The sequence below is a fragment of the Lipophrys pholis genome (assembly GCF_963383615.2).
Source record: "Lipophrys pholis genome assembly, chromosome: 16".
NCBI lineage: Eukaryota > Metazoa > Chordata > Actinopteri > Blenniiformes > Blenniidae > Lipophrys > Lipophrys pholis.
The window spans coordinates 8,772,461-8,789,296 of NC_137634.1; the positions used below are offsets into that span (position 1 = coordinate 8,772,461).

General features: G+C 42.1%; 1 protein-coding gene across 1 annotated transcript; it reads left to right on the top strand.

The window, feature by feature from the left end:
• Nucleotides 1-147: 147 nt before the first annotated feature.
• On the top strand, nucleotides 148-10,040 carry zc3h12b (zinc finger CCCH-type containing 12B). The gene is made up of 6 exons (XM_080482597.1): nucleotides 148-226; nucleotides 4,046-4,839; nucleotides 4,960-5,099; nucleotides 5,229-5,463; nucleotides 5,778-5,884; nucleotides 6,003-10,040. Exons 2-6 carry the CDS (start codon nucleotides 4,211-4,213, stop codon nucleotides 7,424-7,426), a joined length of 2,535 nt encoding a protein of 844 aa, XP_080338723.1. The 5' UTR covers nucleotides 148-226; nucleotides 4,046-4,210; the 3' UTR covers nucleotides 7,427-10,040.
• The last annotated feature ends 6,796 nt before the right edge of the window (nucleotides 10,041-16,836 follow it).

Consider the following 16,836-nt stretch of genomic DNA (forward strand, 5'->3'; position numbering starts at 1 on the left):
TGAGCAAAGCATACGTGGTTGTAGAAAATCCACGTAAGGAGCCAATATATTAATATTTATCTACCTACAGGAAATACTTGGGAAACGTGTTAGAGACAGGCAGATGTGAAGTTTGTGTGCGAGGTTACTTTTTTCCTGCCAGTTATCTGGCAACCCGGAGCAAACTGCGACAGCGCCAATGGCAGCCAAAGAGAAGAGCACCAGGGAGGAGGATGACAGCAACAAGGTGAGAGCAGCACTGCTTCAACTCACTGATGGCAGCCACGTACGTGCACAGTACGGGGACGATCGTGAGGCGCTACTCCTATCTCGGCTACGTCTGAGACCATTAATAACTTTATCTCAAGTTAATGTAGTATTCCGGGGGTGAGATGTTGGCGCACGCTCAGCAGCGGAGGCTAACAGCGTTAGCATCCAGAGTTAGCCTCAGAGTTCTCCGAGCCCGAGTACCGTTAACCGGGAAGAGCCCGGGGCGGGCTGACAGGCTCGGTGCTTGATGCCGAGCTCGTAGTGAATATCACCCAGCGGCCCTGTAGGCATTAGAAAGGCGAACAGAAGGCGGTTGGTTAGTTAGTGGAGCTGGAATGTTGACTGTTATGCTGGCTGAGTAACGTTAGTCTAGCCTGCTAGCCGATGCTAAGCGCAGCTCGGGGCCTAATTCTGCCACAACGTTCATCTTTCATTAAAAAAAAAAAAATCACACTTAAAGGAGACGTCGTGCTCACTGGACATGTTTATAACGGCAGTGGATAAAGTGCACTGTAAGTACGAGATGTCCTGTGCTGTCATGTTGTTCGGTCTTCCTCCATTTCATCCCTTTAATTTATGATTCTGGAGCTAAATACATCAGTTTTGTTTTTTTTAAATTGTATTGACTTGTCGTCTTGTTGGGTGAATAGATGCTACATCACAGGGCAAAGAAAGTTAATATAACATCTCAGGCCGATCAGTGTTTTAATTCAAGGTTAGAATAGTTTGCAGGTTGTCAATGTGACAAAACATAATAAAAGCAAAGTGCACATTTTGCCTGATGTCAGTATCTTCCTGCCAAATGAGTATTTTTAATCGTGGACAACTTTAAAATCCTTCTACTTTCATATGTGTTCTCAGTCTATCAACATACATGATTTGGGAAACTTTGTGACAGTTGAAACACTTCAAACATTTAGATGGTTAAGAGTCTGTAGTGACATTGTAATGCAGTTCTAATGGCACAAAACAATGAGAAAGTCTCATCTAACAGAGTAGATACAGCTGTATTTTCTGTTATAGTTTTGTTTTAATTGTAAACTACATTGTTTGTCGAAGTAAAAAAGGAAAGGAGCATCTATGAATTATCTGCATGTCTGTGGGATATTCTCAAAAAAAGAGTAAAGATGTGAAAGTGATATCTTACTTCCTGCATGAGTGATACTTAAATTAATGTGAATGATCATGGACTGCCAACAGAAAGTTGTTGAAAATTTATTTGAAGTCAGTGTATTAGGGGAAATAATTTTGATCATGTTGTGATCGGCAAAAAAAACAAAACAAACATCAATATGGTAAAAAGTTAAAGTGGCATTTTAGTGGTAAAATGTTCACTTACACACTGTTACAAGGTCATGTCAAACTTAAGAGAAAGATGTCAGTGTCTTTTTGTGTGAGATGAAAGTGAACAAATCCTCCAAAAACATATTAAAACATATCGAGATGAACATTAGCCAGTGTTGGGTCTTCCTGTTGATGTATCAGTGGTATCACTGGTCTAATGAGTCAGCTGATGGGAGCAGAGTGCCATCATCTGATCAATGTCAAGACAGAGATACGATCATTATGTTTGCTTCTTCTTCTTTGCCTTTTTCGTGATGCAATTTCCTGATTTGTTTCCAAAAATGTTGATGCATTTTTTTATTTTGTTTTGTGTCTCAGTGGTTCAGAACTCGCGTATTGAGCCACTGTTGTAGAGCATCCTGTGATCTCTCCTCCGCTTACAAATGATTTGAGTTTCCTCAAAGTGGTGCTGAAGTACGTCAGAGCTGTCTTTATGTAGAGCACCGACACTGTTAGTGCTGATTGTGTTTTCACACTTGGTGCTTGGGAAGCAAAACAGTGAAATAAAGAGGTATAACAAACCTCCCAAAATTTTTTATATTGCACAAACCAGAGCAACAGTTAGAAATTGTTATCTACTTGGTTCTTTGTGATATTTCTGGTTTGATTTAAAGAAATCTAACTACTGGAGTGATAGATGTAACAATAACTGACCATGTTGCAGTGTATTCCTGCTCCATGCTGGATATTACTTTAGGGTCAGCAGCAATATGAGGGATGGTTTCACGGGCCTGCTTCACTTGTTGCTATGAAACGGATCTACACGAGCCTGTGCGTGTGCCGAGATGGTCCAGAGGCCTTGCTGAGACGAAGCCTGTGAATCTGGAGGTGGAAGGGAGAGGATTGAAAGAACTGTGCTCCTTTTAAACGTGCATTGATGTGGTCATAAAATGTCTTAAATGGCAGCGGGTTGTGGGAGCCTTTGTACTGTGGCCGTCGGTAATCTTGAAAGCAGCACAGCCGTGCCTGGACATCCCTCCACGTTTCAACTGTGGGAAGTACACAAATCATAGTTGGTGTTCTCTTCCGAGTTTGGATCGCTGATGCTGTGAGCCTACGCAGAACAGTGACATCGAACGTGTCGTCGATCCGCCGCAAGCTGAACCTTAAAATACCCATCGACCCTCAACAGTGTTTCCAGTGGCGCTGCGTTGTTATGAGTTGATACTAAAAGTCAACAAATGATCTGATCAACACTTGCAATGTAAATATCCTTGCACAGTAAATTCCAGATTGGCTTCTTTCATGCTCAAAGGTCAGTAATGACAGATGTTTCAACAAAAAAACGTATTTACCAAAAGCTAAAGCTGCTACCTGAGGAGTTTCGGTGTGGAGTTGTAGCGCGGCTGTAAGTGTTCTGCATTTACGGGCTGCATGAGGAGAGATGATGAGCTGTGTTTGTGTTAGTCGTGACTGGTAAAAAGGAGTTAGCTGATGACAAGGCTGTGTTGCTAGGCAACGCACATCATGGGCTGTGCCTCTCCAAGCAGGCTGTATCCTACTCTCTGCAAGACTGGCTCAAAGTGTAGCGTGTCTGTTCATTAATGCAGCTGATATGAGCATTATTTAGATTATCTGTGTCCACACGGTGGACATTTGGAGCGTTTTGAGAGTGCTGCATTGTTTCTCCCGCAGGCTCCCCTGAAGCCGTGCACGACTTCACCATAAAACAGCTTCTTTCCCTATGGATTTCTGTCCAATCCAGATTGTCTGTCAGAGGGCTGGAGGCGCAGGGATACACTCTTCAGCCCACACTTTGTCTCAGCTTATGTTAGACTCGTGTACTCACCCCGTGCGTGTGTGTATGTATGTGTATGTGTGTGTGTGTCTGGCTCGGATGTTGCTTTTGCGCTCTTTGTGACGAGGGTTGTTCTGCAGCACTTGAGCACATTTTGTGCCGGAAGATTGTTTCACTTTAAAACCAGTAAGAAAGCGAACGTGTTTGAGGTTTCATTGTCTTTTAACATCTGTATTGGTCCTCATAGTGCTCACATTTCTCGCTGATTGTGAACGTGTTGTTATATTCACATGCTGACAGATTGTGAGCTCATCTTGCATGCAACCAACAAGTGTCCCAATGAAAGCAAACCAAATAAATCACTAGACTTCATTCAGTTTTTACAATTTTGAGAACCACAAATACAAAAATGCACCAGGTGGTGTGACTGACGGTTTCTATTTCCCTGAATTGTTTTGGTCACTCGCCCCAGAAAGCAGTGTTTTGCAGAAATGGTGAACTTACTGGTTTACCACAAGTGCAGAGTTTAGATGTGAGAGAGAGTTGAAGTCTGATTACAAGTACTTGATCATAGCTGCTATGATTGTTTGAGACTCTTCTGTCTTATTACAGTTTCAGCTGCTTTTGAAGCCAATAATATTAAAATAAGAAGTGAAATTTTCAACATATTGCTGAAAGGTTAATGCTTGTGTTTTTTTTTTAAATCTTTTACAGGATCACATAATTATATTTTAGCCTGCTCACAGAAGCGAGGACGCGTCACTTTGGCCCTACACAAAAAGCCTGTAGTGCTGAAGTTTGAACTCGGAGTATGATTCCCTGTTTGTGGTGGAGGTGAGGAAGCATGGGGCGGAAATCTGAAGTGTCAAGACAAACGTGATGACAGCATGGTCCATGGTGCAGAAGCTCAAAATGGAAAAACGCCCATGCAGGGATGAGAACATTGACTCAAGCGAGGCCCAGCATGCCACTGACGAGTCCGAGGATGGAAGCAGCTCCGAGAGCGAATCGGAAGAACTGCAGCACCAGAGGGTTCAGGTGAATAGTGGCTGTAAGAAGAGGGAGCCCCTGGCTGTCACAAAACCCCACCGGCAGCTCTGTCGCTCTCCGTGCCTGGACCGGCCCAGCTTCTCCCAGGGTAGCACCGCGCAGGAGTTCCGCGAGGATGAGACCGCCGCGGCACACGGGACCAAGCCCGCCAGGGAGCGAGAGTATCAGACGAAGATGGAGTTCGCTCTGAAGTTGGGCTATTCAGGAGAGCAGGTGGAGACCGTGCTCAACAAGCTGGGGGCGACGGCGCTTATCAACGACGTCCTCGCCGAGTTAGTGCGACTCGGCAACAAAGCAGAGCCCGAAAGTCAGTCCTGCAGCAGTACAGCCACGCCAATATCTCGCTCCCCCTGTGTGAAAGAGACTGTTAGTCCAGAAGCCTCAGTCGAAGAAGAATCTGTGGATTGCTATGATAACCTGAGACCCATTGTCATCGACGGCTCTAATGTGGCGATGAGGTAAGAGACTTATGCACCTGGAAATTTTTAGGTTTCGGCACGTCTTACGAAGCATTTAGCTCAAGTGGCTGTCACTTCCTTGAAATTTAAGTTCACCTTGTTCTGATATGTGTTTTCCAGCCACGGAAACAAAGAGGTATTCTCTTGCCGCGGTATCCAGCTTGCAGTTGAATGGTTTCTGGAGAAAGGACACAAAGACATCACTGTATTTGTGCCAGCCTGGAGAAAAGAGCAGTCGAGACCTGATTCCCTCATCACAGGTACTAACGCTTGTGTTGTGTGTTTACATCGCTTATGTCTTCAGAACACCGGGGTTCTCTGGTTTTAAATGTGATCCTGATGAAAGTTTTGATCAGCATCGTAAGTTAATGTCGTCTTTTGTCCTTCAGATCAAGAAATATTACGCAAACTGGAGAAAGAGAAGATCCTGGTTTTCACCCCATCTCGAAGAGTCCAAGGCCGGAGAGTGGTGTGCTATGATGATCGCTTCATAGTGAAGCTGGCTTATGATTCTGATGGAATTATTGTGTCAAATGACAACTACAGGGACTTGCAAAATGAAAAGCCAGAGTGGAAGAAGTTCATAGAGGAGCGTCTCCTAATGTATTCATTTGTCAATGACAAGTAAGAAACTCGCACTGCATTTTCATGGCAGCTGAACAGTGAAATAATTTTATAGGTTTCAGGCATCACAAGATATGATGACATCTAGTATCTAGAAGACTTTTGTTCTTTTGTGATGCCAAAGATTTGACAAATAAAGAATAATCAAATATAACTGTGTAAATTAGGATTGTTTACTTCTCCCCTCATTAATAATATAATAATTTTGTTACTGGTCATTGGAGAACTAGTGAGACCAGTGACGATTAAGCTTGTGAAAGCGGCTCTTTGTGCCAGCTATTTGCATTAAACAATTCATTCATTTGTTTTACTAGGTTTATGCCACCTGATGATCCGTTGGGAAGACACGGGCCAAGCTTAGAAAACTTTCTTCGTAGGCGGCCTGTTGTCCCAGAGCACAAAAAACAACCATGCCCCTATGGTGAGTTCCTTTTGCACAACAATATCTGAAAAAAAACAACAAAAAAACTGTTGCACTTCTGTCATAATAGGTTGAATGTGTTGTTTTGTTGACTTGATCTACTTTCTCTTTAAACAAGGGAAAAAGTGCACATATGGACATAAGTGCAAGTACTATCACCCGGAGCGTGTCAACCAGCCACTGAGGTCCGTGGCTGACGAACTACGGGCCTTTGCCAAATTGTCTGCGGTGAAAACGATGAGCGAGGGGGCTTTAGTAAAATGCGGGACTGGTCCGGCAACTGTAAAGGGGGACAGCAACTCCGAGGTCAAACGTGTGGCACCCAAACGTCAGTCCGACCCCAGCATTCGCTCAGTGGCCTGTGAACCTCTGGAGGCCCTGTCCGTTGTTCGGAAGTCTGAGACAAATTCAGTGCCTTCCCTTGTGTCCGCTCTCAGCGTGCCCACCATGCAGCCTGCCAAGAGCCACGCAGCTGGGGCCTTGAACACACGATCAGCCAGCAGCCCAGTGCCAGGTTCTTTGCAGTTTGCCCACAGCTCCCTGGAGCACATGTCCAGTGTACAGTACCCTCCTATTTTAGTTACTAACAGTCATGGCGCCTCTGTGACATACAGCGAACAGTTCCCAAAGTATGACTCGGTAAGCGACCATGGCTATTATTCACTGCACAGTGATTTTTCAACTATGAGCATGAGCAGCATGCATAATGTCGACAGTTTCTGTAGCATGGAGCACGAGCATGTGTATCAGAGAAATCCCAGCCACTGCCCTGAATCCTGCCTCAGCCATTCAAACAGTGACTCGTTCTCCTCCTACGGGGAGCTGTACCCCAGCTCGGTGGACAGTAGCTTAGAGGAGAGCATGAAGGGGCAGCAGCAGTCTCCTGCGCAGGCCAGGATGCAAGCGTTCTCCCATGGGTTTCGCCATGAGGCGCTCACCAGGGTACAGAGTTACGGACCGGAGGAGCCCAAGCAAGGCCCCCGCAAGCAGCCTGGAGCTCATCTGGCGCCACACATCCAGCACATTGCGGTGGGAGCCAGGTCCAGCTGTCCTGGAGACTATCCCCTCGCTCAGAATGTCCTCCCGCCTCTGTCCTCCCAGCCCACGCGGTCCCTCGGTATGACTCGCATGGACAGCATATCGGACTCCAGGCTATACGACAGCAACCCGATGAGACAGAGGCGACCGCCACTGTGCCGAGAGCAGCACGCGAGCTGGGACCCTCTGCCCTGTGGTAACGAGTCTTACGGCTATCATTCGTATCCACTGAGTAACAGCCTGATGCCGTGTTGCGAGCGGGTGATGGTGCGCAGTATGCCGGACAAAATGGAACAAATCTGGAGCTCGCCATGGGAGACCCCGTCCGCAGCTGAACACCAGGAGCGGTACGTCATCCCAGACCACCAGTACCAAACCTATAGAAACCTTTGTAACATATTTCCTGCTTACATAGTCCACTCGGTGATGGAGAAGAACCCTCATTTAACAGACCCACAACAACTTGCTGCTGTCATTGTTACAAAGCTGAGGTCAGGCCACTAAGCTGTTGCTCGAGTTTAAATCCCCAGAAAAGAGCGGGTACGGGAATATTGGTTTTGAACGCAAAGAAAGGCACCCGGTTAAAAAAAACAAAGTTGCTGCAGAGCAACATCTGCCCTCAGGAGATATTAATTTACAAATGTTTGTGTTGGGAAATCTGATGATCAGATTTTACATCACTGTGCTGATGTAGAAGTAATCAACATTGAAGTTTTATTTGGAGTGTGGTGGAGCCGGTGTGACGCCTCCATTAGAATCTGACTTGTAATACATTGCCAGTGCCTGAGCAGGAGCGACGCAGCAGCCAATCATCAACGTGACGGTTCATTTTAACCTGACGGTTCTGTAGAAAGACTTTTAGGTTATTTAGGAATAATTCTGCTGTTTTGATTGATGCGAATTGTTCTGTAAATATATACATGTGAAATAGGTTTTAAAACGATTGAAAATACTTTCCCCAGTTCTACTATTTATTTTTTTATTGACACTTAATGTCATTATGATCAAAGTTATCAGTCAAATATTCCCTTAATGAATTCAAAAGTATCCGTGACGATGTGAAACGTATCCGACTCCCGAGTTTAGTTTTATTTTCATTTAGTTCACAAGATTATAGTGCTCATTGATCTATTTTTCAGTCGTTTAACATAATCAACAATCTAGAACCAGTAACATAGCAACTCAGTCCACACGAGGACAAATTGGTCCAAATCATGGAAGACGTGCGTCTCTTACGAGAGCCGACACGAGAACTCCAACGCCATGTAGCTTTTCCCGAGGCTCTTGTTCAGGCCCTGTGAATGTGTTATGAAAGGCATCTGAAGTGCTCCTGGTGCAGTGGAACTATAAATAATCTTGCTTAGGTCTGGCCCTGCTGTAAATATACTTGTGATTTATTTTTATTTTTATTTTTTGTGTGTGTGTGTGTGTGTGTGTGTGTGTGTGTGTGTGTGTGTGTGTGTGTGTGTGTGTGTGTGTGTGTGTGTGTGTGTGTGTGTGTGTGTGTGTGTGTGTGTGTGTGTGTGTGTGTGTGTGTGTGCGTGCATTTATTTTAGAAGCGGGAAGATGGGAGGTAGGTACATACCTCGCAGCATGAACTACGACATTTTAAGGCCTTATATCTGAATGACCTCACGCTTTAGTCATTGTCAGATTGGTTTTCAGTGGACGTCTTTTGTCATTGAAGCCTCCTACTTTCAAATGTAAAGCACTATCTCAGTGTCTAAAGAGATATATTTTCTCAGCCTCGCTTAACAAAAGCTACTATTTTGGTAGGATTTGACAGTGCACACCACAAGCCAGAAGAGATACGACTTGTATACGCGTGCACATATTTATGTACATATAATCACACAAAAGCCATTATTTCAAAGTCATTTATAAGCTGCTAAATGATGCCAAAAAAGACCGAATTTATATAGTGTCAGTACACATAACTTTACCATTCTTTTTTTCCAAAAGATCATTTGCATTATAGTACAAAGTAATACCAGTATTGGGATGATTTTGATATGTTGTATAGTTACCTATCTGATTTTACTGGAGACTACATCCAGAACGATCCTATTTATATTCGTCAGATCTGTCGTGCTAATCCTTTTCCAGTGGTAGTACTCCCAAGTATCTTTGCTTCGTAGCTCTAATGGACTCCCTCGAAGTAGTCAGCGAAGCCGTTTGGTGTCCGGGCGCAGGTTAATTGAGTTTCATACACTTCAGCGGGCTAATGAATACCAGCTTTTGTCAATAACCCGACTCCTGACCCAGGGACGAGTTTCCTTTTTTATCCGTTTTGGTCATCAAGTGTTTGACATAAACCGAAGACAGGGAAGGTGCCGTCACTGTGGCAGCGCGGTTCCATCTAGAGGAACTAGTTGATTAGTTGGACTGAACACGGTAAACACGCTGCCATATTGTCCCCATAGAGTCCCCATTCACGCTCAAACTTTCCTTTCACCCTATTAGACACACTCAAACTATGGCAAGTGATTCAAACTGCGGAAAGAGCGGAGTGGCACCTCTGCTCGCTGCGCTTTTCGAGGAACAAACAACATTGCAGTGCATCCAAACGACTCATCCGATCTCATGCCTTAAACCCGACTTCTCACCAGACCTTTTCTCCCGTGCATGTAAATGTGGTGAAACTTTTTGAGAATGCGTTTCTCCAGGACGTGACGTGACTTTCCTTAGGACGAGTGGTAGAAATGTTCCCATTAGAGCCGGAGCTCGTGTTCGAGCGTCGCCGTTAAATGTTTGCCCAATGAATTCCTGGTCACGTCGGCCAGACGACTATAAGAATCTGGCATCAACATGCTCGGCCTGGTAGTGGATTAAATATTGTGATATCTTGTAGAGTATTAGGTTTCAATAACTAGTGAAAATAATATTCAATAGAAAAAAAGAAAAAAAAACAATTTTAAAGTTCAAGCAAAAGCGAGAAAGCATGTTGGAGTGGAAGTTTCCTGTGTGGCTTTTATTGGGAGGACAAACTGCTGAAGGGGAGATGGATGTCACACACATGCAGCCTGTCTCCGCGGGTCAATGGAAGGGTTCAAGCTGTGCCTTGCAGCACATCGCTCTCAGGATGCTTTCAGTTTTCTAATCTTACTTTCTCTTCTTCCTGCCCAAAAAAAAACAAAACAAAACAAAAAAAAAAAACCCCAGTGGTTTACTGGCACGAGTGTACTCTGATCTAGTATTATATTTTTTGTGAGAATCCTACATGTAACATGTAGTACCTTTAAGTTGATGATGTACAGTTGAAACATGGAAGGTGGCATTGCAAAACTTTGTACTTTTTAAGTGTATATTCTCTTTTATGCACCTTGAGATGTGGAAGCGCGAGTTGGGAGTGTCGGTTTTTTACGTGGCGCTGCCTGGGCCCAGATTAAGGTCACGTTAAGTAGTCGGTCCGTATATTAGGTGATACTTTCCTGCCCCCCCCCCCCCCCCCCCCCCCCCCCCCTTTTTTTTTTTTTTTTTTTTTTTTATCTGATCGTTCTCGATCTCGAATGAGTCTATAAAATTCTAATATTTGTGAAACTAATGATTCAAAGAGAGCAGAACCTCAGAAACACTGTTTCTGTTGACGATGGACTCCCAGCCTCAGGATGAAGCGCCACCGTGACACCCGGGCTGCACCACGTTAAAACCGTCAGGGCGCAAATGATTCGAGTGCATTTGAAGGGAAATGCCACTTATTTACAGACTGTGGGAATGGTTTACACAAAAGGCCTGCAATTAAATTGCATGACTGAGCATTACATGTTTGAAGACTTTTGTTTTGGCCTTCGAGTTTGTTTTTTGGTTAGTTTTTTTCCAATCCGGTTTTTGAAGATATCCTAACTGAGTCGAAAAACAAGGAATTAATTGAAGGCCGCTTTAGTGTTAAAGCATGTGATTATATTATAAGATATTTAAAAAAAAGGGGGGGGTGTTGAGCTCAATTCAAAGTCCTAAAGTTCCCATTTGTAATAGAAAAGCATCAGGCTATGCTCTGATCACAAACCTGTATTTATTTCGTCTTTTAGTGAAGAAAAAAAAGAAGTTTATGGTTGCAAAGAAAAACGTTTGAGGATTTCTAGACTGAGTGGTATTACTCTTTAATGGTATGCCAGCCTGACTTTGTCTCAATGGTGGTGCTTTGAAAATAGATATTTCTTTATAACGTTTAGGTACAACCGTGGTATATGAACAGACATAAAGAAAAAAAAAACAACAAAAAAAAAAAAAAAAAAAACTTGTTGAATGTGTTCCGCCCAAATGAGCTTTGGGCTTTGCTGACTTTGTTTTTTCATGAAAAAAGACGAGACCACTTTCGGCTGGCCGTCTGTTCATGAGAAGGTGAAACAAACTGCCTAAATGTTTCTTCATGTGAAACAATCAGATTGCAAGGCTGCTGTCAAGGTTGTTTCTGGCATTTGGCTAAAAGTTTGCGCGCCGTCCTTTTTTTTTTTTTTTTCCCCTTGAGGTGGATGAATTGCGACAGATTTCAAAAAGCACCGTCGGTGCAGCAAAAACTGAGGTGCTGTTTGTTTTCACTGATTAAAAACAAAAAAGAAGAAGAAGATAATCACAGATTATATAACCAAATTGAGATCAGTCTGGTTTGGGCTTCAAAATATATGTTTCCTGATTGTAATACTCCTAAATATGAATCCTGGAATAGTCCGTTGCCCTTTAATACATAAAGATTACATAAAGATTTTAACATAAAGATCTTAAGAACTCATACACACCCAGATGAAACTAGTTATTTGCAATGATTTGGAATTGATTTACTTTTATTTATATATACTGTATATTTAGACAACTGAAGAGCAAAATACATTTTTTTGGGTCCATCAATCCTGAGCTGTGATTTACTGTCAAATGAATTCATTCAGACTGGGATTAATGTTGTTGGATTATCGATGAACTCTTTGAGGTGCATCTAAAAACAATTTGAATAAAACAAAAAGTTAATTTTTAAAAATATTTTACCTTTGTTACAACAAAAATTGATATTAGTTTATACGCCATAAAAAATACCTCAAATATTTGAATATTTCATTGTGACAACAATAATTGTACCACACAAAATGTAGAGAACGATGGTCACCTTGTTAGCTTTTACGTCGTTTCTTCGCTTTTCAAGCTCCCAGCCTGGTGAACATATTCCCAGACGGTTTTATTTGAAGAACATCAGTTAAAAATGTAATTGCAAATATAGAATATACGTGGAAGTAAACGCCCTGATTTGTTTGCAACCCTTCGTCCCTGCTAATAGATTTCAAAATGTTTTTGCTTTGTTTTCAGGATTTAGAATAGAGCCGCTTTCACTGGGCAATGCACTACTTCCAGGACAGACATAAGCCCTCACTATCATGACAAAAGAAGTTCCAATGTGCCAGAGAAGATTAAACTACGAGCCAGAACGGTTGTTTAAAGTCCCCTCCTCCTTCCCTCTCTCAGTGCCGCAAACGACTAAGCCACAAATGTCTAGAATTGACTTTTGCTTGTTGATACAAATTGTATCTATACCTTGAATGTAACTAAATATGAAATGTATAATATGAACATAGTTTTATTTAAATAAAGGGGGGGTGGGGTTTAAAAAAGAAAAAATCAATGCCATAATGTTTGTGACACTGTGTGTCACTGGGAGTAGCCCATTGGTATGTACTAATTCTTACTGGGTACAGTAGTTAATTAACAGGGACAATTACGTGCTACCTAGACGTGCACAGATACCCTGTGTACAGCAGTAAGCATCATGTCCTCTCTGTACATAGTCACACGTGTGTGTGTGTGTGTGTGTGTATATATATATACACACACGCATAGAAGCATCTGTAAATGTACCGGTTAGTTAAGTTGTTCTAATCCTTCAGATGATTTCTGTGTTGTAACCTGTGCACCTTGGTAAAGTGCATCTATTTCCTCTCAACTGACACGTCTGCTTTATGCTCTTTTCATGGGAATCTCAGTATTTTGGATCTATTTTTGCCTAATAAAACATGCCAAAGTTATTGTTGGTTGGCTTTGTCGACAATGATTTCTTGTGATTCAGCACACGGGTTGTCATGCAATGACTTGGGGTGTTCCCGAGGCCGGAGGATTCCCACGCCCTGTAGGCTGCGAGGATTCAGACAAACGGGACACGAATCGAGGACGAGTCCTGGTTGATCTCTAGTTGTGGGACTAAAACCTGAGCCCGGTCAAACGTGGATCAGGATCCACAGGGGAGGATTCATACATTCACCTATATTCAGCTTTTTACTCTGATTCGTGTTCTTGTTTGTCATCCTCTCAACTCACAGAATTTTCTTTTCTTTTCTGTTCTTTTTTTTTGTTTTAAAGTGGGATTTACTGGATTGTTTGGCAGTTGATTTTATGACTAACCCTCCACAAGGACAAAGAAGAGGTGTGTTGAATTGTGATTTCTTTTCCTACTGTTTAATTCACCAATTGTAATTTGATTATTTTTGGCTTCTGAGGCCGGGCCGCTTTGGACTGGCGCCATTTTTGGAAATGTTAAGGCTGAGATTGTCATTACAAATTTAGGTTCAGAGATATTTCTTTTCACTTTGATCAAGACCAACGTGATTTTTCGACGCGCTCACGTCGCGTAGCCGTCAGAGTGTCGCGGACTCTTTGACGCCTGGCAGTTTGTGCCACCATACAAAGTTACTGGTGTACGGATGCCACAACACATTTGAACATGACTGTACATAAACAGTACACGGTGTAATACTCAGGTTAAGTCACACGGAACATTTTAAATCACAAATTTGGTTGTTTTCTAATGTGGAGAAATGCAGTGGTCACTTTTTCCAAGTAAGTGTAGATCTCCTGTTTGAAAAAAACAACAAACCCCATTGTATCTGCAATGTGAAAAGGGAAACAAAACTAGTTGTGTGTGGGTGTGGGTGTGTGGGGTCGGGGGGGTGGGGTGGGGGGGGGGGTGGGGGTGATGATCTGCAGTATTGTAATTCTCACTGACTGGAAAGCGTTGCTTTTATAGACCAAAATATACAAAAATAGACTATTTGGGTCTGTGGGCTCAAACAAAATGTAAGTCTTAATGACAAACTGTGTTTCTCTCTATAAATAAAGAAAAAATAATCTGTTCAAACTGTGTTCTATTTGTTTTTAATGAGGTGCCAGATTTCTTTTTTTTAATTTTTTGTTGTCACAATCACTGTCGTACATGAAAGCAATCAGAAAGTGCGATCAGACCACGTTGTTCATCCTCAGGTGAAGTTTCTGGGATTCAAGCCGTAACTTACTGGACTAAAGTCGACAGATTTTTCACTTCAGAACTCAGTCACACTATAATAATAGCTCGATGTATTCTCCCTGACAGCTGAATAGGTGGCTTGAAATAACTTCATTGAAAATAGTCACCATTGTTTGTTAGAGGAAGGTGAAGCCAATAATCAAGAAGAAGAATGTCACATTATTTTTGGTCCCTTGGAGGCAAAGTCATGCAGAATCCAAGCCTATTCTTAAAAGAACAAAAGCCCTGAGTACAATTACCTTGATGACGCCTTCATCCAATTTTAAAGCTTTTTATTTTTTGGTAAATTCATAGGCTGAATCTTGTCAATTTTATATTTTTGGATTAAGATGGTTTTTTTTTTTTTTAAGAAATAGACCGTGACCTTGCTTTTGCAGTTTCTAGTGTCCTTTGCAGTTGCAGTGATGCAACAAGTCACGCGGTGCTTGTGCCCCCTCTGCTGGTTGGATGTTGTAACAGCTGAAAGTGCGTGTGCATGAAGTCACTTCACCAAATTTATATCAGAGTAGTTAAAAGTCTTCCTCTGAAATAAATAAAGCAATGAACCCAACAAAGATATACAGTAGATGTAACACACAATTTGCTCATAAATGCATTACGGATGAGATATTTTCTAGATGACTGCTACAAAACGGTAAGTCCAATAGGTGAATAACATCTTAATGTAACATTTGCAAATACTGTATTTCTACATGGGCAACTTTTGCCTTTAATAGTTGTTGCAAAGTTTCAACTTTTCCAATATGACATTGTTGTAAGCACAAGATAATCCAAATTAAAAGTAGAGTTCAACAGACGTTTAAGTATTGGATACTTCTTACAAATTCTCTTTGACCAAACAGGTGGTTAGGACCAGTTTTCACCGGCTGGACTTGAATCAGGTTGAGTTACACGCCATCTTGCCTTCGCAGGCCGCTCTGTTGGTGGGTGTACGCTGTGGGAGGTCGTCTTTCCCCGGCCGTATAGGGATGACTCGACAAACAAACGCAGTGACGTCACAGGGCTGGGTTTTCTCTGGGAATATTAAGACAGCAGCCTCTCTCCAGGGACTCCCCTCAAGCAGTCGTCGTTTCACTTCAAATACCTTCAACTTGTCTCCCTGAACTATAAGTGGATGAAGAAAGGTTTTTTTTTTTTTTTTTTTTCCAGAGCAGGTAGAAGCTGATGCTAGAGAGAGTACTTCAAGGTTCAGTGGTAGAAATTCTGCTCTGCTGATCAGTGAGAAAGTATCAAGCAGAGTGATTCATGTGCGAGCTGTTTGATGCACCCAAAGCAAAGAGGCCTGAGGTGTGATAAGGCCGGCTGGAGTCGGTCATGATGAAACATTCTGGGATACATTTCAGGCTGACTGATAGGTTCCTGTACACGGAAAGCTTTCCGGGATGACGCGGCCATGCCCTTTGCACAAGTGTTTCTATTCTGAAGGCAACGGAGTTCCCTGGCAAGCGTTTATCGCCCTGTAATATTGTTAGTTAGCGCAGCGCAAGTCTGATAATTGTCATTATAACATCCTTATCTGCACTATCCCACGGACACCACACCATAGCAAAGCTTCTACAAGTTTAAAGTTTGTTTTTTTAATTTGAACTATTCCGGCCTAACTGATGTTATGTTGTTTATCTATTTTTTGGAAATGTTTTTATGTCTTACAAAGTAATCACAGCTGTAGCCCTGCTTCTCTTTGTGTGTGTGTGTGTGTTATTCATATAAACTAAATAGCAGCTGGATTCCAATCTTTTATCATGAAAAAAAAAAAACCCAGAATGTTTAGCATTTAGCTGAAAAAATACTCCACAGTCAGATAATAAAAGTCACCTTGAAGGATTTACGATTGTGTTTGTTTGGAAAAGCGTAAATGTTGGAGGACCGGACACGATTATATGAGCTCAAATGTGAATTATGGAAGCATATGCTCGATTAGGTTCGAGGCGAATTAAAACCATTACATCTTAACATACAACAAGCCAAGTCACGCTTCAATCTTTTACACCACTTTCAATTTAAAAAGACGGAACATTTCCTTTTTTTTCTGGTAAGGTAGGAAGAAGGAGAGACCACAGAGAGGTAAGCATCCCCCCAAGTTTTGAAGTAATCTTCCAGATCAGAGGTCTGCAACCTGCAGCTGTGGAGCCACATGTGGCCCTTTTCCCTGAGGCTATCGGAAAATTATAGCTGAATGAACATTTCATCTTGTTTTTATTTTATTTACACACCGAAGTCCTTTTCAGAATGACTTATCGCTTGCAATAAAAAAAAAATAAAAAAGGCTTTAAAATAATAGGCACAATAACTAAAATGGAAGAAATAAAAAGCTAAAATGACAAGAATTTCTAAAAGGGCAACAAGATTATAAAAAGAAAAAGAACAAGCTAAACTCATCTCAACGTTTTCCTGCGTCTATGTCGTTTAAAAAAGAACTCATACATATGTAATCAGAACGACAAAATGAACATAATCCAACAAGCTGAACTGCTTAGAAGGTATAAAACTGTTAAGACGGATAAAATGTCCTTCCTGTGCCCATGAGACTGTGAAACTGCTCCTTGTGAATAGTGTCTGCTGTGTTTTGGTTGATTTCATCCTTTCTGAACTTATATTCAGAAAGGATATAAGGACACACTACAACTTGTGCTTT

What these genes read in the sequence shown, in the direction of transcription:
- zc3h12b (XM_080482597.1), top strand. Translation starts at nt 4,211, where the DNA reads ATGACAGCATGGTCCATGGTGCAGAAGCTCAAAATGGAAAAACGCCCA. An exon ending in GGCTCTAATGTGGCGATGAG is followed by an intron (nt 4,840 to 4,959) that starts GTAAGAGACTTA and finishes TGTGTTTTCCAG; the next exon opens with CCACGGAAACAAAGAGGTAT. An exon ending in ACCTGATTCCCTCATCACAG is followed by an intron (nt 5,100 to 5,228) that starts GTACTAACGCTT and finishes TTTGTCCTTCAG; the next exon opens with ATCAAGAAATATTACGCAAA.